This window comes from Pogoniulus pusillus, chromosome 15 (assembly GCF_015220805.1).
Source record: "Pogoniulus pusillus isolate bPogPus1 chromosome 15, bPogPus1.pri, whole genome shotgun sequence".
In the NCBI taxonomy this organism is placed as follows: domain Eukaryota; kingdom Metazoa; phylum Chordata; class Aves; order Piciformes; family Lybiidae; genus Pogoniulus; species Pogoniulus pusillus.
In genome coordinates, this window is record NC_087278.1 from 5,342,166 (window position 1) to 5,368,654 (window position 26,489).

Here is a 26,489-nt window from a genome sequence, read left to right on the forward strand (position 1 = left end):
GCCAGAGGAATGTGTTACATACTGAAGCAGCTACAGCTTAATTAATGTGTCATGCAGGCTTTCTGCTGAGTCAGCTTTTAAAAAGTTTAGTTGTAGGTCAAAATACAGTACCTATCAATAGAAAAATGCTTTGTGTTTAAATGTTAAATCAGTTCCTATTGAAGGGAGGGTTATCTTGCAATTTATCTTGAAAATATGTTTTAATTGTTAGCAAAACTAAGACAGAAGAAGGTTAAGAAAGTGCAAGTGAGATACTTGCACAAATTTGTGGTTCAGAGGTTTGCAGTGTGGGTGAAATTTAAAGTTGTTCCAGCCAGTGTCCCCAAATGAAACATCCGTATCTAGGCTTTTTAATCTGCAGTAGTAGGCATTGGAAAAAGTGAGTGTTGAAAACTTCTGGGAAGCAGGTAAAGTGCAGGTCAGTGAGGTTGAGCTGCCATCACTCACCTGGACCCTGCACCTTGCTGTAGAGTGTTTACAGTGTTCACCTTTTATCATTAAAAAAACCCTCCTCTACTGGGGTTGTCTGCACTGATTCTGATTGCTTTATTATGTTCGTGACTACCTTTGCAGTGCAATGCAATCATATCACAAATTACTGCAGTTCCATGCATTAACAAAGCTTTTAATCTCAGTCACCTGTCTGTATACAAAACAATTTGTTTTCCCTTAGTGCTGCTCCAACACTCTGGCAGCGCTTCTGTGTTAGAATGTGAGTCTTCTACAATGAAATCAATGTGCCAGTCTTCAAACACAGAGCAAGTTGGTGTGCTAGGACGTGCTTTAGAGATTTACAAGGAGGGCAAGTGTGCGTTTGAGTATGCATCACTTTACAAAGGACTAAAGAGAACACAGCCTTATGGAGGAATTGAGCTGTGGAGTGCTGATGTGTAGATACCTCGACTGCAGAACAAGTATTTTGTGCTAGGGTGCTGCATGAACAGAATAAAGACTCTTGGTTCCCCAAATAGCCTGTTTAATAGCTGCCTGTGGTTGCTGCATGATTGGCAAGCTGATGATCTGTCTGGATCCTCTTTCTGACAGTGACTGGTAGCAGATGCTCTGAAGAGAAAGTACAAGGACTGGAGCAGCTCCCTTTTCCCCAGTAATGAGATTTTTAGGGAATTAGGGATATTTTAAATGGAACACACTTAATGGTTAACAGGAGCTGATGGATTTTGGGTTTGGCAGATTTGGTTTTGCATGATGATTATGGCTTTTGCAAAATTCTTTGACAACAATTAGTGATAGATAATTTGCTGTGAAACCTCTATGGGTATGGCTTTTTGTTTCATGCATTGCTTAAGCATCTCCTGTTTGTGTCCTGAGGAATTGGAAAGAATCCTACTGGAATATGTTTACTAGTATTAGGTAGTTACTGTTTGTGATAGACTCGCTTAAAATATTCAATTAATAATTTTATAGCCCACTTCTAATTCAGTATCCAAATGCTTTTGGCTTGTGATGTCTGTATATAGTAGAGCTGTAGGTACAAGACTGAAATGGGAGCATGCAGAAAGAGAAAATAAGGAATATAAGCATTCAAGATGTAATGTAAATATATGTGGGAATTTGATTTAGACAATTACAGAGCAATATTTTCCTTCCAGTTTTCTTCAATGGGTTGACCTAGATACTAATATGGTGTCATTGTCTTGGATAATTCTGTCCAGAGCTTTATGTGCTTGTGGATGAATTCATCAGAATCTTATTTTCTTTCTAAATGAAATTTAACACCTTGATTCTGTTGACAATTTGTAAGAAAGTAATTTGAGTAAATAGCATTCCTGTGTCAGTGATAGTATGTAGGTCTTTATGCATGAAAGCTGTGTGCTATAAGCAGTTAAGTTTAAATGGAAGGAAAGCATCTTTTTGTGATATTTAACTTCAGGCCATGTAACTGTCTTGAAACAGTTTGGGTTCACAGTGTGTGTTTATGAAGAATTATTGAGTTCTCTTTTCCCTTTAATTTAGCAGGTGGCATCCAACTCTATTTTTGTTATCAGGGTGCCTTGAGGGCAGTAAGTTGAAATTTACCTAGTAAATTCTTCAGCTGGTTTTTGCACTGTTGCTGAATATGCTTGCTTGAGCAGTTGCTGCTCCTAAGTGCTCATTTCTACATCTTCACCATGTTGGTGCAAGCTTCTGCGTGGCTGTGTGATGAACTGGATGGAGGATTGATGTAGGTAAAATATGATCCAGCAAAAGCAGTTTTGTTTTGGCCTTGTTGGTTCCAGTGACAGTACAATTACTCATGCTGGCAGAACTCAAAAGTCTGAAATCATGACAGTGAGCTCCCTAAGCACCTGTGGGGAGTCTTAAAGCAGAGTTGCCTCTGAGTTCTTCATTTTTTAACCTATTTGAGCCAAATAACTTGGTGGTACATCCTGCAAAGTGTAACTCTGTTTAGAAACACTGAGATGCCTACCCAATTCCTGGTCATAGTTTCTAAACATTCAGGACTTTTTCTGCCTCTTTCTTAGCATCTGTACTACGATAAAAGACCACAGACAGAATAATAAACCATTATTCCAGAGAGATGATGTGGGAGAAAAATGGACTGTGCTGCTAATGGGCACAATTTTGCAGTTAGTAGTACAGTTTACTTTAAATGTTGAGCACGGTCAGGAAAAAGTAGTAGGAAGTGAACTGCCCCTCTGTCTCAAATGAAAATTAACTTGGATGAATTCAAGAGCCTGCTTGCTTACCACTGAGGTGTCTTTGTTCTCACTCATTAAGAGCACCATAAAACCTAGAAAAGAATAGCCCATTTTCAGCACTGCTGCCATCTCCTGTATCACTGTTGCTCACCAGTGAAATGTCAGTGTGTTTTAATGAGTGAAGGGCCAGTGGGAGGAAAGGATCATACACTTCTGTAGTCCTCCAAAAAAAAAGTTAGGCGAGTAGGGAGGGGTAGCATGTCAAAGAGAGGGGCTGGGGAAGTTCCCCAGGTTACTGAATTGTGTGGATAGCTCAAGACACAAGACTAGATGTTTGAATGGCTAGGCCATCCATAATTTGGGATGGTTGTATGTGAACTTTTGCCCATGTGGGTTCTCTGTGGGGCCCTGATACCCTTGATCTCTCTAAATTCTGCCTGCTTAAAAAGAAAGTAAAGGTAGACTTCTCTCTGCAGCCTGTCTGTGGAAGGTTTTGATATAAACCTTCCAGTGGTTAGTGCAGTGCAGGGAAATAGCCATTCTTGTGCTGAGAGGCAGAAGGAAATCGAGATTGTTTTCCTTTCAGAGCCATTAGCAGGAGCAGGCAGTTCAAGTGTGGACCTCAAACCACTGTGCCCACCTGCTGGCCTGGAGGAGAGTGATGTGATGACAGCTGCTGCTGCTGCTCCCCTGATTCGAGGAAGGGATAACCCCTTACAGCTGCTGCTTATAGTCTGCTTGCCTTTCTGTCTCCAGCTTGCGAGATGGAATAACCACAGAGGTGAAGTGTGGAAAGGGAACGGATCCTTTGGCAGAGTGGGAATAGAGGCCCTGTTTGGCTGCCTCCCCCATGGCATTATGCAGGCAGCATCTGCAGCCCATTTTGGAACCTTCTCAGGGCTGATGAGTCTCAAAAAGTACAAGGCTGTGGAAAAAGTCTGAGTTTCTGTTTGTATAAGTTTAATGATCCCTTCCTTAAAGGTTCAGCACACAGATTCTGACCTGTTTCACTTCAAGTGTCAGGTGTGTTTGAGCTTTAAGTGAAACATTAGCTAACACATGTCTGGATTTTTTCCTTCAAGAGGCCCTAAGTCTCCAAATGTTTTATGGGATGTGAGTTCTTTATTCAGGTTTTTCATTGCTAGATTTTGAGAGCTTTTGATGGAGACACTTTTCATGTCTTAAAGCAAGTAGCAAGGCTGGCTTCACAGAAGCACTGAATGTATTTTGGGGGCTTTGAAGAGACCTTCATCTAGTCTTAACTTTCAACCCAGCACTGTAAGGTCATCACTAAACCATGTCCTTAAGCACTGGCTCCACAAGCTGTTTAAAAACCTCCAGGGCTGTTGCCTCTGCTGCTCTGGGGAAACTTTCAGTGTTTGATTACCTTTTCAGTGATGAAATATTTCCTGATATTCAGCCTAAATCTCCCCTGGCACAGCCCATCAGGTAGGGCAGAGAATGTGTCTGTATCCCCTGCAGCCAGTTGCTCTCCTAGGGGAGAAATTCAACTTCTAAGTGCAAAGTTTGCTAAAATGAACTAGCAAAACAGAGATGTTGGTGATGTCTGCTATGGGGAGATGAGAGGCAGTGTGTACCAAGTCTCAATCTGGTGCACTTGAGCAGAAAGAATGGATAATAAGCTAGCTGTCTTTCCTCTGATTCCCCCCTTCCCTTTTTATGACCACCTTTAAATTGGGAAGATAAACTGCTGGAAGCTAAATTTGCTTACCTCAAGTGAAAAGGGAAAAACAATGTCTGCATTCTAAGTGGACTGAAATGACTGACTATATTAGAAGCAAAATTCTGTTTAGGTGAGTACCCTCACATACTAGGATAGCTTTTCTTCCTGACTGCAAAAATCTGGAGGATTTCATAGAGGAACAATTGTACAGTGAAGCTGATTAGACACAGCTGTCAGATCCACCAAGTAAGCACTTCCAGTAAAACAAAAAATATCCTTTTTTTAGGTTGTTTTGCATCTGTGATTGGAGAAGAAAAGAACTTAGTTGATATAGCAGAGAGGATAAGACACACAGCTATGTATTTCTATATTTTTGGTTATCTGTTACAAATCCACTAAATCCAAAAGATGCTGCTCTGAACATTGTCCATCTCTGCTCCATCACTGTGTGCATGGATGTGTTGGCAGAGTCTCTTGTAAACAGGATGTGGAGCTGTCAGAGCCCTGTTTGACTGCAGTTGTTGGCAGTTTAGGAGGTGTGTGGACACATTCTAGCTGCTTGTATCACATGTCTACATGTGTGCAATCTTCCTCTTTTTCTGCTGAGATGCTACTAATATAATCACTCTGAACCCAATCGCTCAGACCAAGTACTCTGGCTGAAACACAGCATCTACACTGCCTTGTGTTTTGTACCACTGCTGTGTTACATTTCCTGTGCCATTCATTTTGAATCGGTTGAAACAAACACAGAATCGTTTTGGTTGGAAAAGGCCTCTAAGATTGAGTTCAACTGTCGACCCAACTCTACCATGGGCATTAAACCATGTCCCAGAGTGCCAGGTCCACACATTTCTTGGACAGCTTCAGGAATGATGACTCCACCACCTCCCTGGGCAGCCTGTTCCAACACCGGACCGCTCTTTCCATAAAGAAAGCTTCTCTCAATAATCAATCTAAACCTCTCCTGGCACAATTTCAGGCCATTTCAGCTCATACTATCACCTGACACTAGGGAGAAGAGAGCAAGCCCCACCTCATTCCAACCTCTTTTCAGGTAGCTGTAGAGAGTGATGAGGTCTCCCCTCAGCATCCTCCTCTCCAGACTAAACAGCCCCAGTTCCCTCAGACACTCCTCAAAAAGACCCTTCATCAGCTTTGTTTCCCTTCTCTGGACATGCTTCAGCAACTTAATGTCTTTCTTGAAGTAGGGGGCCCAAATCTGAACCCAGTATTTGAGGTGTGGCCTCACTAGTGTCAAATACAGGGGCACAATCACCTATTCCTGCTGGCTGCTCTATTGCTGACAGTGCTGGGGCTGAGTGGTTACTCTGTGCTTCTTGGTGCTGATGCATTAATGATTCCTCACCATGCATGCTGGTTGCAAAAAAACAAGTATTGTTCTGATGCAGACTTGAGACAAAACCTGGTATATAAACCCTCCTGAAATGGGACATACATAAGTGGAGAATTTCTGAGTGAGGTACAGTGTGTTCTTGTGGTCAAGAAGGCAAATAGTATCCTGGGGTGCATTAAGAGGAGTGCAGCCAGCAGGTCAAAGGAAGACCACATTTGGGGTGTTGTGTCCAGTTCTGGTTTCCTCAGTTCATGAGGGACAGGGATATACTAGAAAGTGTGCAAAGAAGGGCTATGAGAACCATTAAGGAACTGGAACATCTGTGTGATGAGGAAAGGCTGAGAACTAGAACTATTTAGTCCAGAGAGGGGAAGATTGATACACAATCTTACTAGTGTTAATGAATATCTGAAGGGTTGGGTGTCAAGAAGAAGGTGCCAGTCTCTTTTCAGTGGTGTCCTCTTATAGGAGGGACCCTCTTACTGTGAGGGTGCCAGAGCACTGGAACAGGTTGCCTAGAGAGGTTGTAGAGTCTCCTCCTTTGGAGGACCCATCTTTCAAGACCCATCTGTATGCATTCTGTGAGGCCTGCCTGTGTGATCCTGCTTTGGCAGAGAGGTTGGACTCAATCTTCAGAGCTCCCTTCCAGCCCCTACCGTTCTATAATTCTGTGGGTTTATGCTTGGATGCTCTTTTCCCAAGTAAATAAATATTGCTTCTTGGTTTCAAGGGACATGGCACACAGCTGCTTTTTACTCCTCGTTGTAAAGTAATGGGCCATTTGCTGACTGAAGCAAGCTCTTGGCATTATTACTAGCAGCTGCTGAACTCTTAGTGTTAACTTAAACAGCTCATAAATGTTAATCGTGTTGCTGTTCTGTTAGAGTTTGCCTGCATATCCCAAAGGCACAAACTAATAGGCCAAACTTTTTCTCATGAACTAATGACATTTCTTAGTGGAGATTCCAAACAGTAGCTTAAAAAATGGATAGCTTTGCTGTGGTGGCTGAGGTTCCTTCAAAACTGGGCTTTTAACTGTAGCTTTGCTAGTGATGGCTTTATTCAGATGTGTTTCAGTAGGCTCAGAGCTGCTGAGCATGCAGTGGGATGAGTACGGTTGAAGGGAGTATGCTGCCTGCTTTACTGACCTGGTATTTGGAGATTGGTGACAAAGTCAAATGCAAATCTAAACTGAACAAAATCTATGCAGTTTGTCCAGTGCTTTGGTTGAAAGCCACTTTCATATCATGATCTTCCTTGTGAAAATGTACAGGACACGTAAGGGTTGCTGTAGAACTGTCTGTGATCTCCATAAGAAGAAGTTAAATAATGTGCTGTGGCCTTTAAACTGTCCCTCCCACTCTACAGCCAGTAGGAATGTGTTCTTGGAAGACAAAGCTCCCAAACAAACTAATCCTTTTCCTTCCTTCAGGTCATATTCCGCCAGTGTCCTTCGTAGAAAATGCTGGTGGCGTCCCAGAGTCTGATTTTGAGCCTGTCAAAATGATTGTAAATACAACACTCATGAAAGCACAGAGAATGAAGTAAAAACTGGTGTATTAATAATTATAAAGGTCACAAAGAGGATAGGATTGTTACTAGTGTATGTCATATAGAGAAATTATGCTCACCACATCTGAAATCATAGAATGTTAGGGGTTGGAGGCCACCTCTGGAGATTGTCTAGTTTAACCTTCCTGCCAAAGCAGGATCAGCTAGGGCAGGTCATACTGGAACACATCCACATGGGTTTTGACGGTCTCCAGAGATGGAAGCTGCACAACCTCTCTGGGCAGCCTGTTCCAGTGCTTTGTCGCTCTCACCGTAAAGAAGTGTCTCAATGTTGAGGTGAAACCTCCTGGGTTTCAGCTTGTTCGTTCTCCAGTCACTGGGCACCACTGAAAAGAGCCTGACACCTTCATCTTGACACCCACCCCTCAGGCTTTTATAGTCAGTAATAAGATCCCCTCCCAGCTTTCACTTCTCAAGACTAAGCAGCCTCAGGTCTTCAGTCTTTCTTCACAGGAGAAATGTTTAAGTCCCCCAGTCATCCTCAGAGTGCTCTGCTGAACTCTCTCCAGCAGATCCCTGCCTGTCTCTTAAACAGGGAAGCCCAAAACTGGATACAGTATTCTAGATGTGGTGTCACTAGGGCAGAGTAGATGGGGAGGAAAACCTCTCTGGACCTGCTGACTACACTCTTCTTAACACACCCCAGGGTGCCCTTGACTCTCATGGCCACAAGGGCACACTTCTGTCCCATAGGTACCTCGTCCTTACTTTCATGTGAACACTAATGGAACTTCTTTCTAGGGCAGTGGTGTATATTTGCTAGACGTGCCTGGAGGCTATGCTCCCTGCCAAGATAGTTGAAATTGCAGTTCCTCTGAGCTTCTGATGTCAGCTTAATCTGTGCTTGTAGGCTGCTTAGAGTTGGACCATTCCTGTTCAAAGCCGTGGACCCTGTGGTGTATTTGGATGGTGCATTATGTGTGTGTGTCTATGCTGGTCCTCTTCAGGATTCTTTCCTGGTAGCTTGAAGAGGAATTGCTGTCCTGGAGAGATGTACAGGGTAGGGCATTGCAGACTGGTGTTAAAAGGATCCTGTGCTGTAAGGTGGGAGGTCCCAGCTTGAATGGGAACTTCTTTGGCTTTAGAAGATAGACTTCATTCAACGAAATGTGGTTCAGAGTGTGGAAGATCATAAACAGGAGTTGTGTGTTTTGTGGTTGATGTTATCAAACCAAAACCCATAAGGCTAACACTGCAATGTGAAGAAATATATAAGCAAGGGTTTGATATAAAAGCATTCAGTTGTCACACTTCCAAGGACAGGCGTAAATGTCACTCTGCTTCAAGTAGGTGGATGCACAAATTAGTTTTCTGGGCTTGCTCCTAAAAGCCTGGAGAAAAGAAGGCCTGGATAGTACACAATTTAGGAGGTTTTGGTTAGAAATCAGAACTGAAGACTCTCTGGGAAAGTAGTGAAGACTCCAGATTGTGTGTGGTTAAATTACAGTTATGTGACTGATGTTTTGAGAAAAAACATAGGTCTATTATAAAATCCAAATTTCTTGTTAAACTTTTCACCCTGCTTGCATGGAAAGAAGATGTGTAGTTCAGATAGTCTGACCATCCAGCCCTCAGTTCTGGCCACACTTCCTTCTGTGCTTTTCCATTGATTTCAAGTTGGTTTGTGTCTATGTTTGCCTTCCTTCAAAAGATCCATCTAAACGTTGTGCTTTAGCCCATGAATTCTGTGCCACTTAAGTGCATGTTTCATGCAACAGATACAGACGGCTTGCTGAGATGAGCTGCAACTTCAGATATCCAGAATGGCACTTAAATGAAGGCTTTTTCCTAATTGAAAAATCTTGAACTGATTGATTGAACTTCTCAGTGATGACTGTGTGGTTTGTTTTAAGTCTGAAAGTAACTTTCTTGTGCTGCACTTTGACATGATAGACGGGTTCCAGAAATGAGTTAAGAAATGTGTGAGCTGGATGTTGGTTCTCTTCAAAATTCTCATCCAGGAGTTTTTTATTGTGGTTGTGCTCTAAGTTAAAACTTGCATGTGGCCAAACCCGTCTGTGTGTTATGTAGTTAGGCTTTGGTGTGAACTGGATGCTGATAAAAAGCCTAGGGTTTAGTGGAAGGTGTCCTTACCAGTGGCAGAGGGGTTGGAACTAGATGATCTTCGTGGTTTTTTCCAGTGCAAACCATTCTATGAATCCATGATACAGAAAGCACTGTACCTGAAAATTCTTGGCTGTAGTCCTAGGATTGATCTCTGAGTTCAGTCTCTGGACCAAAAAATGAGACTGGCAAAGAAGCTAAGCCTCCTTAAGAAAAAGCTTTTCTTGGTTTTTGTTTCATAATTTGGTAACCCTCCTGAAAAGTCTGAATGAACTAATTGTTACTCCAGAGCTCTCATTGTTCCAAGTCTGAGTGTAGTAATAAAACTGAGCTTAAAAATGAAGCCCTACACTTGAGGATTTTAACTTTGAGTTTGTGGAAGACTTTAAGAAAGCATTAAAGTAACTGGCAGAAGGGATGTATGGTGTACACATAAACATATCATAGAATGTCAGGGTTTGGAAGGGACCTTGAAAGATCATCTAGTCAACCCCCCTGCCAGAGCAGGATCACACGGGAATGTGTCCAGGCAGGTTTTGAGTATCTCCAGAGAGGGAGACTGCACAACCCCTCTGGGCAGCCTGTTCCAGTGCTCTGTCACCCTCACAGGTCAAAAATGCCTCTTCATGTTTAAATGAAAGTTCCTATGCTTCAGCTTTCACCCATTGCCCCTTGTCCTGTCATTTGGCATCACCAAGCAGAGCCTGGCTCCAGCCTCCTGGCACTCACCCTTTACGTATTTCTAAACATTGAGGCCAATCTTTGCAGCCTTTCACTTTGAAACCCACTTAGGCTAGTGAACTGATGAAGTTCTTGCCTATCAAGGTGGAGGGATACATCACGAGTCCAGTCCTTCACAGTGCTTTTGTGACTCAAAATCAGAAAAAGCTCTCAGATTTATTAGGGAATAGCTTGTGTATTAGATAATTTGGGGAGGAGGAAAGCAGTAAAGACTTGAAATACTCAAAGATCTAAAAGAAAGGTTGTTTTGAAGTACTAATTATGCTCTTCTTTTTTCTCTTGCAGACCTTCAAGTGCTGACCTACTTGGTCTATTAAGTTATTATAAACTTTTGCTGCTCTGCGAACATATAAAGATGTCTCGCAGCCCTGATGCTAAGGAAGACCCTGTGGAATGCCCCCTCTGCATGGAACCTCTGGAAATTGATGACATCAACTTCTTCCCTTGCACCTGTGGCTACCAAATCTGCCGTTTCTGTTGGCATCGTATCCGCACTGATGAAAATGGACTTTGTCCTGCTTGCAGAAAGGTAAATATCCTGGAACAGCAGCTTGTCTTGCACATCTCACAAGGCTTTTGCTTTGTGTTGGTGCCAAAGGCATCCTTTTCCTTCAGGGACACATTTGTCTAGTCGTGACCTAGATCAAGGGTGAGGTGTTGGATTTTTCAGATGCTATCTGCGTATGTGTCAAAGCTGTTGTACGGTGGCTAGTCATGGTTTGGTGAATTCAGAACTGGATTAATAGGGCAAGCTGTGGATCCGAACCAAGGCATGCTTGTGCTGGGAGAGCTGCCAAGCAAAAGAATAAAAATCCTTTGAGTTGGGGTGTTCATGCATTGACAAAGTCTTTTCAGGAAGGACAGTGAGGATTCCAGCATCAGGGGTTTGCTGGGGCCAAGGTTCAGCTGAATTAGCAGAGCTGAGGCAAGCTTATAAGGCACCTGCTTGTTTCTTTTGTGGCACTGGAGCTTTCAATCCATATTATTATGACAGTAACCATGTAAAACCTTTGGAAAATACATCCAAAAGTGTAAGCTTTAAAGCATTTCAAGATCTAGGCTAAGTGTGTTTGTCCAGTACTCTTGTTGCCAAATGCTTAAAGGTAGCACTTAGAGTCACACTTTCTCCCTGTCTCTTAGTTGATGTCTGGCTGGTACTTTGGTTGGCCCCAGCTACAAACTGCAGCCTCACTAAGTTGCCTGCTTTTTCCTTTGAATTATTTTCCTCCTCCTTTTAGTGTTGTTTAACCTGGTTTAGTAACTTACCTTTGGTGTTTAATAAGATTATTTCTTAGTACCTTCTCTTCAATGACTTCCCTTGATTGTCACTTTCTTGCCTGGCCTTCCTCTTTGTGATCGCAGCTACTTAGGTCCCCTCTTTCTCCTGCTACTTACTCAAGATCCTGTCCTCAGTTTATGCTTCCCTTGGCTTCCTGCCTCACGTTGCAGCCCCCTTTTGAGACTCCAGGTAATCTTACTTGGTCTCACTATCCCTATTCACTGCCATAGCCTTGTGTAAGCACTTCCAGTCATATTTTCTTGCTGCTCTTTTGCGCTTTGGCTACATTAGAGCTATCACTACCAGCCTGTGTTTGGAGGCCTCTGCAAGCCTGAAGGCTATCCCACAGTAATTTATTAGTTAACAAATTGTGCAAATGTGCTGCAATATTTGAGCTGTAAGTCCTACAAGAAGGACTCACCTGTCATCAGCCAAATCAGTCTCCACATCTGGTACCTGCTGTAGATGACACACAGCAATTTTCATAGTACAAGCAAATTTTCTCCTCCTGGTGCAACACGAAGTTTTGGGCATTTCCTTGTACAAGTCTCTTTGTTTACCTGGATTTATCACACTACTTCTTGCCAACAACTGTTTGATTCATCTCTGCCTCTTCATTACTGGAAGTGTGTGAAACATCTGAAAAGTCACCAAAGCAGCACTTTGTTCTTCACTGCCTCTGGGTATCTGCTTTATTTGAAATATGGATACTGCCACAGCTGAACTTTTTCATGTGGAATAATCTACTGTATGGTTGGATATGAAGATATTTTGCTGGATTGGATACAGTTTGCTCAGGAAAGGTTTTGGGAGGAAAGCTGGAATGGATGCTACAATTGGAATGAAGCACACTTGATTATTCCAGGAGAGGAGCATTCACATTTTCACAATAGACAAGGATTATGTTCTGGATACTTTCTGCATCCACGGACCGCAAGGTTTTCTTGAGTAGGGTTGCAGCTGTATCGTTGGAGATTTGCATGCAGGAGTCTGAGGAGTAATCTGTCATGGAATAGATGAGGCACAGAGACCCTATCAGGATCTTGGAAATCTAGCATTTCAAGCTGCACAGTTGATGACAGCATCAAATAAGTCTGAAGAAGCCACCTTGTGAAGCGTGCTGGTCCTTCTGAGCCAGGTATGAGTTTGTGTGCAGTGTGTCTTTTAGTTCCTTTGCTGTGTGTTGTAAAGTTTTAGGGGAGAGGGTGTAAGCACTTTCCAAATTCGTATCCACTAAGGTGTGTACTGGTTATGGCCACTTACAATGCTGAAGTGCAGAATGTAGCAAAGCAACAGAGTTTTTGCAAGGAAATTTAGAGCTGGTGCCATGTTTTCAACAAGTGTCTTGTTTCTAAAGTGTATAGCAAATGCAGTATACTTAATGCTAAATGGACTGTGAATAACCACACTTAAAGCAAGGCTGAGTGTGTTAGGTGTAATTACCTAGTAGAAAGCTGCTTTTTGTGCCAATGGTATCAAATGCATTGAGATATCTCCAATGGGTTCTCCACTAATCTGTGGACAGTAAAGAAGTCCCCTATCTAGGGATTTTGGTTGAAAGGTTTGAGGGAGGTGGTGGGAAAAATGTGGTACAACAGTTTGGCTACAGTGGCATCTCTGCTGTTAGTTTGATAGATTTTACATGTGCATTACATAAATAGAATTATTTTCCCAAGCTTCTCTAACTGAAAGGATGTTAGCTTACAGGTGTTTTTTTCCTACCAAGGAAAAAGTGCTTCTGGGTGTTTGAACTGATAAGTAGCTTAATATTTGTTTGTGCAGGATATGTTCATGTGGTTGCAGTCAATTAAGCTAGTGTCATTTCCTCCTGTTAGCAACAGTAGTAGATGAGCATTTACTTTGTTTTGATTTATGAAAGTGTGCTGCTAGTATGAATTTAACTTGAGTACTGGTTGGAAACTAGTACATAGTAGTCTAAATACATAAAAATCTTTCTAAACTTCCTTCAGATCTTCTGAAGTAGGCTCAGAAATTGTTTCTGTTTAATTCATTAGCTACAAAAAGTAGTACCTTAAAAAGAACTGACCTGCTTTGAGCTCCTGATGCCCTTCAGAATTGTGGGCTTAGTCAATTGTAAGATGCTAAGCAAGCCTTCCTGGTTTTCGTCCAGTCAATTGATTGCTTAACTGAGCCAAATAGCTGCTAACTAGTCGAATTAGAATGAAAATATGCTGTCCTTAAAGACAGCCGACAGCTGGTTTACAGTCCAGACTCACTAGTTCTGGTTGTTAAGCCGGCGATTTTTGTCCTTGCAGCAATGTTTTTCCTTTGCTTTAAAATTCAGTAGCCTGGCCACTGCTTGCCATATGAATAATATGCACCATTTCGGTGGCTTGTGTTGCTTTAATAGAGCACAGCACTGCCAGACTTAAGGGTCAGTTGTTGCAGTTGTTACATCAACAATAAAAAACTATCCCTAAGCTCCTTTGCATCTTAACAGCTCTTCCTGTGATAATGGCTTTGCCTCTTTGAGTTCCTTGACATTTAAGTTTTAGTCCTTCTAGCCCCTTGTGCTAGAAATGGAGAGAAATAGTAATGTTACCTTTATGACCAAGAAGCTAACATGTTTAAAGCATATTTTTGTTCATGGTTCTCCTAATTATGCTTCTGCGTAAAAGAAACATCTGATCTGACGCACAGTTTCCAAATGTCAGTTGTTTCTTCTGGTGCTTTTAATCTCACAGTCGAGTAGCTTGGTGCAACAATTGATATTTGTAAATATGCAGGAGATTGTTTGTCTGTATTCTTGATAAGTAGTGTGATGTATACTATGCCTAAACCTTATTGACCTGATCTGTGTTTCTCATTTCAGAACCTATTTGGTAGCAAGGCAACCACTGGGAAATGTTGGTGCATCCATTGTGAGGAAGGATGGTGACCCATCTGGGAATGACAAAAGCAAAGTGCTTGATAAATCCCAGCTCTGCTTTCAACAGTTGGGAAACTGTAGGGGAGAAAGTCTGAAAGAAAACAAAAATGACAAGAGGAGCTTAGTCAGGAAGACCAAGAATTCATCAAGGGCCATCTCTGGTTAAAGAAACAAGACCACAGAAGAGACATTTGAACTTTTGGTCAAGTTCTTGTAGGACTACAAGCAACTTGCAGTTAGCATAAACAGAATCTGGTCTCTTTCCATGTTGGCTTGTCTTCTTCAGGTGGCTTCCGTGGGTTTTGCTGAAGAAGAGTTGTATAACTCAAGTGGAGGGTGTCAGCTAAATTTAGTGAATCAGATGTGTTTGAAAATATGTAAACACTGCTAACACTTGGTGTAGCTATTTTGCTCAGGTCTGAAATCCTCTACCAGCTGAGGAATTGATGATAGTAGGTTGAATAAATACCTTGTGCTTCTTTCATAATAATAGCAGTAATAATTCAGAAAGTGCTAATTTCAGTAGCATTGCCACTTCAGCTGTTGCAAAACCTGAGAGCTGCTGGTATTTGTGGTCCTCTCCCTACTCCTATTATGCAGGGTTGGACAGAGACTAAACATGTGAAGTAGTACTTGGAGATACAGCCGCGGTCAATCCACTTTGCTTGTCTTTCAGCCCTGTTACACCACCCTTCCATGCATGCATTCTGTCAGTAGTTGAACTATCATTTGAGTTCGTGAACTTTGATCCTGTGGGAAGCAGTCACCCTGAAGATTAAATAAATTTTCTATTTGTAGACTTGTTTTATGGTCTTATATAAAAGGAATAGGATTCTTAATGCTGTTATTGTAGAACTAGGTTCTGAAGTTTTGGTGCAGTGTTTATTTGCCTTTCTCTCACCTTATCTGTCTTGTTTCTCTTATCTGTCATGTCACATATTATATATGGATAGGAAAATCATCTATTCCTTCTTAGGATTGGGTTTCTGGTTTGTTCTTGGGATTCAAGGGGATTCTGCAAGTTAGGATATCTAACTATCCACGTTCTTCAGAAGCATTAAACATGTCTTAAGAGTGATAAAGAGGCATAGTAGAATTCCCTCTGGAATGCAGCACAGCAGAATCTAGTGAGAACTTCTGATCATGTTGTTGCTGAACCTGATGCTCTTATTCAGGGTGTCAAATCAAGTGTGATTGAAATCCTTAGTCAGCCTTGTGCTTCTTACTGAGATGAAGACATTTCTCTCCCCCTGATTATGAATCTGCAGTTGAGTGTCATGCCTCCCAGCAGTTCTTACTCTGTGCTGTACAAATACAAACTGCTAGTTTTGCTGTGGACAAGTAAGAGTTCTGCTCAGGGTTGTGCTCATGCTATTCTGTCTCCTGACTTGTGTTCAGGACATCCTGTAGCAATTAGCTGAACAGACAAGAATACAGACAAGATGCTGTCTGACTTGCCTCTCATATGGGAATAGGCAGTGAATGTGGCTATACTTGGCAGTAAAGAAGCTGATGAACTTTGGCTCCATTTGCTCTGATTTTCTTGGTCCTGGAGTCTTCCTGGTCTTGTTAAGAGCCATGAGTTCGTTTCTTGTGCAGTACCAAAGCACAGCACACTTCCAAGCCTTGCCTTGTTGTATGTGATGTGGAGAAGGAATTTATCTGTGAAAGGATAGATTGTTGGTGCACATCATTTGACGTAGGCCAAGACAGTTCATCTTTGGAACTCTGTTTTATACTGGTGCACCTGTTCTCTTCCTGTACTTACCTCAACTCAGCTGTGACAACTGAACTCAACTCTCTTTGAGAACTTTTTCTCTTCCCCGAAACCAAATGATGTCTACCCTTTATGCTACATGATCAATTAACATAGACTTGCAAAAGCTTTTTAAATGAGCAAAATGCCTTGCAGCATTATTCTGCATCTCCTGAAGTCCTCATGTGCATGTGTTAAAACTGAAGGTAATCAGTGGCAATAGCTAATTTCAAATGACCTTTCTGACAGCTCATTGTTGTTCATCAAGTACATTGTGAGATCTTTATAAGGTATTTAGTGTTACTTGTGAATAATATAACTTTTGAAGTCCTTGTTGTGTCTTCCTGTCCAGGACTTGCTTGTCTACCTTTGGCTACTGCTGAAGTATCTTAAAAGTTAGAATTCCTCTGTGATACTAAGTACATGTTCCAGAGGACTTGATGGTTAACCATGAGATGCCATCTGCTGAAGTCAACTGCAACATATTTTCAGAAGCTGTCTCAAGTATAACATAATGATGCTAAACTTAATGACACTAAGCTAAATGCTGTTAAACTGAACATAATTATGCTAAGCTCTTTAAACTGTAAAACAGATCTTGTTTTGTTGGGGGATATACTCAGAAGATTATCTTGGTGGCTCTTCCAGTAGTATCATGAAAGTATAAGGAATACATGCTTTTAAGCTAAACCTTATTTTCCCATGCTGATGTGGATTTTTCTCAGGTCACTTAGTCATGAAAACTGTTTTTGAGCTCTGCCAGTCAGGAAAAAGTTAAATTGGGTTTTGTTGGAGCTGTACACTGGAAGCTTTTGTTACAGTACTACAAGCAAACAACTTAATTCAGCATATTGTTGAGCTTAATTTCTTTTAAATGCACATCTCCTACATGCTTCTCATTTTCTTTGATTTCATCTCAGTGTTTAAAACCACTTCTCTTTGAGAGAGATATTTTTATGCACTTGCTTCTGTGCTTAGCATTGCTTTGTATATGAAGTGTGAAATCTAATTTACTAGTCTGAGAAAACTGGGACAGGTAAGAAATATGGGACTGCTTTGAGGAGTTATCTAGGGCAGAGGACAGCACAGTGTAGTCTGCAAGACTGATCTAAAATAGTGCCTTTATATCAATGCTCTGTGTGAATAGAGCAATCTTTCTAGCTAACTTTTGGGACACTTCTGCTACATACTTCTGAGACGAAAATCTCTGCAGTGTTATGTCTGATGAGAAGTTTTCTGTACATGATAATATTTAAGCTAAAACTTCACCTTTGTCCAGAGAAGACAAAACCAAAGTTTCTATCTGAAACACAAGAACACTACTGAATCAGTGTGAAACTCTGGAAATCTCTCTATTCTCTAGGAGAAGTTAACCGTGTAAATATTGAGTTGTGTAATGGTGTTACTGTCTTCAGCTTGATGGACCACTGAAATTACACTTGTATTTTGATTTCTTATCCTGCAGTCTTCCCTTAATTACACCTAAATATCCAAATCTTCATTGGAAAACTAGATATGAAGTCAATATGCAGGACGTGCTTTCAAAACCCTGCTGACTATGTTACATAAGTGAAATCTTAACAGGATGTGTTGAATGTCATGTTGCAGCTGCTCGTAGTGTTACCTAACTGACTAGGCAGTTGTTAGAATTACCCAGAAATCAGTGTTATGTCTATAATAAAGATATTTTAATGAAAATATGCAAAATACTCACCTTTCCCTAAGGACCAAGTATGCCTCTTCTGTAACATGGCTGGCCATAACAATCAGAACAGTGTAAGAGAAGAAAGAAATGTGTGCTAAAGCATCGGGAGTAATGATTTTAATAGGTGATGTTTCCTAGATGACTTGTTGTTAATGATATTTGTTACATTTAGCCATATCCAGAAGATCCAGCAGTGTACAAGCCACTCTCCCAGGAAGAGCTGCAAAGGATAAAAAATGAAAAGAAACAGAAACAAAATGAGAGGAAACAGAAGATATCAGAGAACCGCAAACATTTGGCCAGTGTACGGGTTGTGCAGAAGAACCTTGTCTTCGTGGTAGGGTTATCTCAGCGCCTAGCAGATCCAGAGGTGAGCAGTTCACACTTGCAGATCTTGCTCTTACCTTGTTGCCAAGGAACCATTGAAATACCCTGTGTCTATCAAGGAACCATTGGAATATCCTGGTGCCTACCTTTTGTCTCCCCAATGGGTACAAAATGAAGCAGCATTGAAAAGCTTCACTGCTGCTGAGGAACCTTCTTAAAGGAACCTACTCAGCTTCCTCCAAAATAACCTCAATAAGTGTGTTTATCTTTGCTCTTAGGAGTACAGGTGCTCTCTCCATTGAAGAAATTGTTCTTTGTGTTCATTTATTCATTAGATGTTGTGCTGAGGGATTTGGTTTGGTCAAGGACTTGTCAGTGTGAAACTAATGATTTGACTCGATGATGATCTTGAAGGTCTTTTCCAATCGAAGAAGTTTTGTGATTCTCTGATTTAAAAAATGGCTTCTTAAGCTAAAAATAACCTTAAGGCTTTTTTTAAGTACTGATTTTCCTAGTCTGGGTCTGATAGCACTGCAGAGCTGTGTCACACACTGCCAGTTATAAAATGGGAGCTTGGCTGAGCAAAAATCTGTAGGGACAGAAGAAACAAGTCAGCATTTTGAAGCATAACTAACAAACTAGTAAGCAGAAGACTCAAGAAAGAGTTGGGTTGCTACTCTGCATCATGAAAAAGACACTATTTAAAACATTTTATTGGCATCTATCAACAGTCAGCTGCAAGGGACTAATAGAAGTAGTGCTAATGAGTAAAGCTACAAGTACCTTGAATTGAAATATGGAGGGAATGAACTACTGATGAAGATGGATGTCTTCATAATTACTGTGCCAAGTTAAATACACCTGATTGAGCTAAGCTGTTTGGAGAAAACTTGTCAAAAGTGTTGAGGGACTCAGGCAAAGACTGGGAAAGAACAACTGTAAAAAGCTGCTTTCAGTGGAGGTTAAAAAAAGAGTAGATATGAAGAGAAGAGGGGAATCAGTTGAACTGATTAGGCACATAGTATCTCAGTTTCTACAGAAGTATAGGACCAAATGTTTGCAAGCAACTCTCAGCACTGACTTGGTGCTATTTATTACCAAAAAGATATTTAATTTCTTTGACCAGATAGAGGATTTGTGAGTAAGAGAAATATTATATATGCAGTTAATTATTTTTTCAACCTCTGATAATTCCACGCAATACTTCAAGCAATTAGAAGTTGATTTGTTGCGGGTGGGATGTCTGTACTAGGTTTGGTGGCAGCAGTGTTCTCATTGACATAGCAGAAGGTAGCATGTACATACTGAATGTTGCTTACAGTGCCAAGATGACTCCATTTTCAGGAATTTTAGCTTGGAAGAGATGGTCTTAAACCCCCAGAATATTCCATATATTTGATTTCAGTTTTTCACCTGAGGAAAAAAACTCCTGGACAAATAGAGATGATTTGGAAGGGAAGATTGGCTGCTGTTTGCTGTTTCTGGAAATAGATCTGTGGCTCCTAATGGAGTACAGGTGGATCAGCGTCTGCTGACATGCTCTTCTGAAATGGTGAAGGCCAAGGTGGCCAAGAGAGCCAATGGCATCCTGGCCTGGCTCAGGAGCAGTGTGGCCAGTAGGACAAGGGAGGTTATTCTGCCCCTGTACTCAGCACTGCTCAGGCCACACCTTGAGTGCTGTGTCCAGTTCTGGGCCCCTCAATTCAAGAGAGATGTTGAGGTGCTGGAAGGTGTCCAGAGAAGGGCAACAAAGCAGGTGAGGGGCCTGGAACACAAACCCTATGAGGAGAGGCTGAGGGAGCTGGGGGTGTGCAGCCTGCAGAAGAGGAGGCTCAGGGGTGACCTCATTGCTGTCTACAACTACCTGAAGGCACATTGTAGCCAGGTGGGGTTGGTCTCTTCTGCCAGGCAAGCAGCAACAGAACAAAGGGACACAGTCTCAAGTTGTGCCGGGGGAAGTATAGGGAGGATGTTAGGAGGAAGTTGTTGGCAGAGAGAGTGATTGGCATTGGAATGGGCTGCCCAGGGAGGTGGTGGAGGCACCGTCCCGGGAGGTGTTCAAGAAAAGCCTGGATGAGGCACTTGGTGCCATGGTCTGGTTGACTGGCTAGGGCTGGGTGCTAGGTTGGCCTGGATGATCTTGGAGGTCTCTTCCAACCTGGTTGATTCTGTGATTCTAAGGTGCAAGGCTCTTGAAGAAACTCCTCTGCTTTATTCAAGATTTTCAGTCTCCCCTGGAATGATGTCTAGAGTGTGTGTAGGATCTTTTAGGAGAGGTGTAAGTTACGTGAAGAGCAGTCAGAAGAGACCAGTGAATGACTGGTGCTTTGTACAGTGTGCTCTGTAGTTCTATGGGGTGTTCCAAGTGTGATTAATGCTGTTAAATCCTAAAGCATTGATGTTCTCTTGGGATGAAGGAAGAGGTGTTTGAAGAAGTTCTTGGACAGTACAATTTGTACTATCCAGTGATAGTATGAAGACAGAAGCTGGAGAAACAAATCTTCCTTTTTAAATGTCTAAGGTTATTATCTAGAACTGCAAATAGCCTTAGCTTATTCAGCTTCAGTCTAAGTAGTCAGTACTCATGCACCTCCTCTGTTATGGGGAAAGAAAAAGAAAGGCTTTTGGTAGCAAATGTGTCAAATATTGCCCCTTCTGTTGGCACACAGGTAACTTATTTAAGAGAGCTGCTTAATCTGCTAGAGATGCTCCTACTTTATAGAGAATCCCTAAGTAGTGTGGTGTTACTAACTGATGCAGGGAAGGGCAAGACAGGAGTATTTTTCTTCAGAGGTATGGTACTCGTTCACTTCAGCATGATGTTGATTTTGAAATGTGTTTTTCTTGCCCCTGGGAAGTGTCACACAGTTTTCCTGTACTGAATCGGGTCTTCTAAAAACCTGAAAGCCAGCTCTAGATAATTGGCTTTTCTCTCTTTCCCTTTGGAGTGGGGCAAGTGAGTTAAGATTCAGTGACTTGCTCCTAGCGGTTACTATATCTGAATGCAAGTTCAAGGTGGTTATTTTAAAACTGGGATGAAATGCTCTTGTATGTATCTTGCCAGGATGAGGCTAGGGTAATGTAACTGCTGAAAGAAACACAAAAATTACAGCTTGAAATGTGGAGTGTTTCTCCCTGGAGTTCTTCAGTGCAGTGGCAATGTGCACTGTGTTACAAGTAACCATGTTTCATGCTGGAAAACAAATCTACATCTACATGTTCTCCTCTACAAAGAGGAGGATTGGGTTTTATTAGTTAAAGGCTGTAGTTACACAGTTAGATGAAAGAAGACTCAGCTCTTTGCAGTCTAACACTTGAACTTTGTTTTCATGCAGGTTTTGAAACGACCAGAATATTTTGGGAAGTTTGGTAAAATACATAAAGTTGTCATTAATAACAGCACATCATATGCAGGCTCACAGGTAAGTCAGAGGCCCTTAAGATGTTTGGTTTTATTCCTTTAGGGAAGACACAAGTGTGCAGAATGAATCTAGGGCTCCTTGTTTTTATTAAGGAGTAGATTAAAGAAGTAAAGTAGGGGGGGGAATACAGCCTTGAAAAAATCAAATGGCTGTTATCTTACTCAGATACTGTCCAGGTAGGCTCCAAAAGCTGGATGCAGGATGCAAAGTAGAAAGCTACAAGGGCTATGAGGTGTTCCAACACCTGTCTCATGAGGAAAGACTGAGAGATCTGGGGCTGTCTAGACTGAAAAAGAGAAGACTGATGGAGGGGACCTTGCTAATGTTTACAAATATTTGATGAGTGGGTGTCAAGAAGGTGCCAGTCTCATTGCAGTGGTGCCCTGTGATAGGACAAGGGGCAGTGGATACTAACTGGAACCCACAAAGCTCCTCTTTAGTGTGAGGAAAATAAATTCTTCCTCATGAGGATATCAGAGCACTGGAACAGGCTGCCCAGAGAGGTTGTGGAATCTCCTCCTTTGGAAGCTTTCAAGACCCATCTATATGCATTCCTGTGACCTGTGCTAGGTGCCCCTGGTTTGCCAGAGAGGGGTGGACTAAACAATCTCTAGAGGTCCCTTCCAACCTCTATCATTCTATGATTCTAAAAACTGTTAGACAGGCCTAGGATCTCCAGTGAAGCATCCATGTGTCTTTTAGTCACTAATCTCCATTTCAGGCATAAAATACCTTTAAGTATTTTCAGACCTTCCAGGTAACATTTTAATGTATTTATTTTCTCTGTGCTTTATGCATTACATCTAAATTCTCATGAATTCTGCTGGTTTTGTCAGGTGTTCTTGTTTAATGTACCTATTGATGAAGTGAGCTGCTAAAAGAGCAACTTCACATTCAGATCTGTCTAGGAAGAGTTAAAAGAATAAATAAAACATGCTATATTTTCTTTCTAGGGTCCAAGTGCCAGTGCATATGTAACCTACATTCGGTCAGAAGATGCTCTCAGAGCCATACAGTGTGTCAATAACGTGGTGGTAGACGGCAGAACACTTAAGGTGGTAATATTTTTACATATTTATCTATCTGTGGTAGGGCCATGAGGATCTGTGCATAATATAACATTTCATTTGTATGGATTTACTTCTGTTGATGAAGAAAAATGTCCACTTTATTGGACACTGGGTTTTGACCTGTTTTCTTAGCTTTAATCATAACTCTGGGGACCCTAATGCAAGAACGACATGAATCTGCCTGAAAAGGTCCAAAGGAGGGTCATAAAGATCATCAGTGAGCTGGAGAACCTCTGCTGAAACAGGTTTCAGGCAGGCTGAAAGAATTGGGGCTGTTTAGCATACAGAAGAGAAGGCTTCAGGGAGACAGACCTTAGAGCTCCCTTTCAATGTCGGAAGAGGACCTAAAGGAAGGCTCAGGAGGGACTGGTTAGAAGGGCTTGTAGCAACAGGACAAGGGTAAAAGGTTTTGAAATGGAGCAGGATAGATTTAGGTTTGACATAAGGAGGAAACTCTTCACAACAGAAGTGGTGAGTTACTGAAACAGGTTGTCCAGAGATGTATTTGAGGCCCCATCCCTGGAGGTAACTCAGGACTAGACTTAATGTGGCCCTGAGCAGCCTAATCTAGTTGGTCACTGCTTACTGCAGTGGGTTGGACAAGATGACCTTTGAGGTTCCCTTCAAATCCAGTGCAATCTGTGAATGGAAATTCAGTGAGCTACCAGCAGGTAATGTTTCAGGGGTTTCATAGGTAACTTCTTAAAACACTATTTCAAGACAGAGATACACTACTTCTCCCATCCCACAGTGCCTTTTTCACTTCATATCTTAATAGCACTGTGCAAGTCCTGTTACTTGCTTTCACAAAGCATTTGTGTAGTCTAAACACCACATCTCCCAAGAGCTCCTTTGGAAATCAAAGTTTTACCTTTTGGTACCTTTGTAAACATGCGTTGAAGCTGCCTTGGCCTAATTCATCCCTGGAAGTTTTTAAGGCCAGGCTGGATGGATCTCTAGTGTGAGGTCTCCCTGTCCATGTCAGAGGTTGGAGCTAGATGATCCTTGAGGTCCCTTCCAGTCCTGATAATTCTGTGATTCTATGATTGATGATTATAGAAAAATCACCTGGTTAATACTAGTTTCCTGACCCTGCTACAAAGCATTAACTGTTTTCATGTAATACAAACTCATAACTACTTTTCAGGTTCATGATTATGAATGCAGATATTCCCTGTGGGCAGTACTTGGGTCTCCCTGTGGGCAGTACTTGGGTCTCCCTGTGGGCAGTACTTGGGTCTCCCTGTGGGCAGTACTTGGGTCTCCCTGTGGGCAGTACTTGGGTCTCCCTGTGGGCAGTACTTGGGTCTCCCTGTGGGCAGTACTTGGGTCTCCCTGTGGGCAGTACTTGGGTCTCCCTGTGGGCAGTACTTGGGTCTCCCTGTGGGCAGTACTTGGGTCTCCCTGTGGGCAGTACTTGGGTCTCCCTGTGGGCAGTACTTGGGTCTCCCTGTGGGCAGTACTTGGGTCTCCCTGTGGGCAGTACTTGGGTCTCCCTGTGGGCAGTACTTGGGTCTCCCTGTGGGCAGTACTTGGGTCTCCCTGTGGGCAGTACTTGGGTCTCCCTGTGGGCAGTACTTGGGTCTCCCTGTGGGCAGTACTTGGGTCTCCCTGTGGGCAGTACTTGGGTCTCCCTGTGGGCAGTACTTGGGTCTCCCTGTGGGCAGTACTTGGGTCTCCCTGTGGGCAGTACTTGGGTCTCCCTGTGGGCAGTACTTGGGTCTCCCAATAAATACATCTAATTATGTGATTCTCCTGCATATAGATTCCTTACAGATGGCCTTTCTGGTCCATCTGCATGAATAAAAAATGCATTGTGATGGAAATCCAAATCTTAAGAAGGAACTTTTCCTTTTCTCTTACACAGTAAAGGGTTTTCTTAACCTCCAGTACTTAAGTAATGATTTTTTTTTCTCTCTTTAGGCATCATTAGGTACAACAAAATATTGCAGTTATTTTCTAAAAAATATGCAGTGTCCAAAACCAGACTGCATGTATCTACACGAGCTGGGGGATGAAGCAGCCAGTTTTACAAAAGAAGAAATGCAGGTAAGTTATATGAATGGGTAACAGATGAAGTGTGACCTGCATGCACTTGATTGTTGTGATGGTTTGGGAGTTACCTGCCCCGCACACACTTAAGAAAATCACTCAGGCTAGACTCAAGACAACTGGAAATTAAGGAGCAAGGCTATATTTGCAGCTTAGAACAATATGCAGGCACATATATACAAATATATATAGTTATGTACAAATTAAAAGTAACACACAAACACAGTGCCCTTCCCAGAAACAGAGTCCCCAGGAGGGCTCCTGACCCAGTCCCCCCCTTTCCTCTCCCTCTTTCCGTCCCTTCAGAAATAACCAGATCAACCCATGTATATCTCATGTGATAAATCTGGAGATCTGAGGTGAGGTGTCAAAAAGAGACAGTAAGGAGGTTAGAGGAAAAAGGGGTTAGGTGGATTAGAGAGTTAAAGGCAGAGTCAGCCAGAGACCAGACTGCCAGAAAGAATCATAGAATCAACCAGGCTGGAAGAGACCTCCAAGATCATCCAGTCCAACCTAGCACCCAGCCCTATCCAGTCAACTAGACCATGGCACTAAGTGCCTCATCCAGACTTTTCTTGAACACCTCCAGGGACAATGCCTCCACTACCTTCCTGGCAGCCCATTCCAATGCCAATCATTCTCTGCCAACAACTTCCTCCTAACATCCAGCCTAGACCTCCCCCAGCACGACTTGAGACTGTGTCTCCTTGTTCTATTGCTGGTTGCCTGGCAGCAGAGCCCAACCCCACCTGGCTACAGCCTCCCTTCAGGTAGTTGTAGACAGCAGTGAGGTCTGCCCTGAGCCTCCTCTTCTCCAGGCTGCACACCCCCAGCTCCCTCAGCCTCTCCTTGTAGGGTTTGTGTTCCAGGCCTTTCACCAGCTTTGTTGCCCTTCTCTGGACACGTTCCAGCACCTCAACATCTATGAGAGTTGAGCAGTGTGTGTGTGAGAAGTGCTTGTCTTATCTGTATTTTGACTAGTTGTATTTCTCAGCAGAAGAATGGTGATATAGGGCATGTTGTTTTTCTTTTTTTCACAGCTAAGGATTTAATTTCTCTCAGTAAAAATTAGCCTCAAACCAGCACAGTTGTATATGATTTAGTCTGTATATAAGGTAACTTTTTGGTGAATGTTATGGCAGAAGTAAATATTGGAATGGAAAAGCAGTTTGACCAGTTGGACATGGAAAGTGAGCAGTTAATTATATCTTTTTCCATGCTGCTTTTGAAGTCTAGAAAGTTCAGTGTTCATGAGTTGAATAGATGGAGACAAACTCTTAATCAGCATTGAGTTGCTGAATCATGAGAAGGGCAGCCAAGCTGGTCCAGGGTCTGGAGAGCAAGGCTGATGAGGAATAGCTGTGGCAACTGTGACTGAGTCTGGAGAAAAGGTGACTGAGGGGAGACTTTGTTCTTTACAGCTCTCTGAAAGGCAGTTGGAGTGAGGTGGGGGTTGATCTTTTTCTCTCTATCAGGTAATGGAACAAGAGGATTGTGCAAAATTGTGCAAGCAGAGATTTAGGTTGGATATTAGGAAAAACTTCTCTACTTCAGGAGCATTCAGGCACAGGACCAGGCTGCCTAGGGAGGTGGTGGAGTCACCATACCTAGAGGTCTTCAAGAAATGTGTGGATATGGCACACTGGGACATAGTGTAGTGGCTCTTTTCCAAGTGAAACGATTCTATGATTCTAAGATGTTAGTTTCCATCAGATTTTATTTATCCATGAGCTTCTCTTTTTTTTAGTTGGGACAAACTTCATAATCTTAGGTGGGCTAAAGGTTCACTTTAGCAGTCTGTGGTTCACAGGATCTTTTCTGCAGTTCTTTGTAGAAGGCAAAAGCACTCTCAGTCCTGTGGCCCAACTGGTAGTTAAAATTGATAGGCTACATACCTAGGCCAGGAATTG

At 42.3% G+C, this 26,489-nt stretch overlaps 1 protein-coding gene and 1 long non-coding RNA gene across 4 annotated transcripts in view; both read left to right on the plus strand.

The window, feature by feature from the left end:
* Nucleotides 1-26,489, plus strand: part of CNOT4 (CCR4-NOT transcription complex subunit 4) — a 92,938-nt gene that overhangs the window by 30,073 nt on the left and 36,376 nt on the right. For all 3 annotated transcript variants that reach the window (XM_064155018.1, XM_064155020.1, XM_064155019.1), the window contains exons 2-6: nt 10,364-10,607; nt 17,881-18,078; nt 21,371-21,457; nt 22,411-22,512; nt 24,451-24,576. In XM_064155018.1, the coding sequence (XP_064011088.1) occupies nt 10,434-10,607; nt 17,881-18,078; nt 21,371-21,457; nt 22,411-22,512; nt 24,451-24,576 (687 nt within the window). In that variant the 5' untranslated portion in view covers nt 10,364-10,433. The remainder of the gene's footprint in view (nt 1-10,363; nt 10,608-17,880; nt 18,079-21,370; nt 21,458-22,410; nt 22,513-24,450; nt 24,577-26,489) is intronic.
* Nucleotides 12,063-15,769, plus strand: LOC135181532 (uncharacterized). Its single transcript, XR_010304911.1, has 2 exons — nt 12,063-12,495; nt 14,191-15,769. It is a non-coding gene; the product is annotated as an uncharacterized LOC135181532 (long non-coding RNA).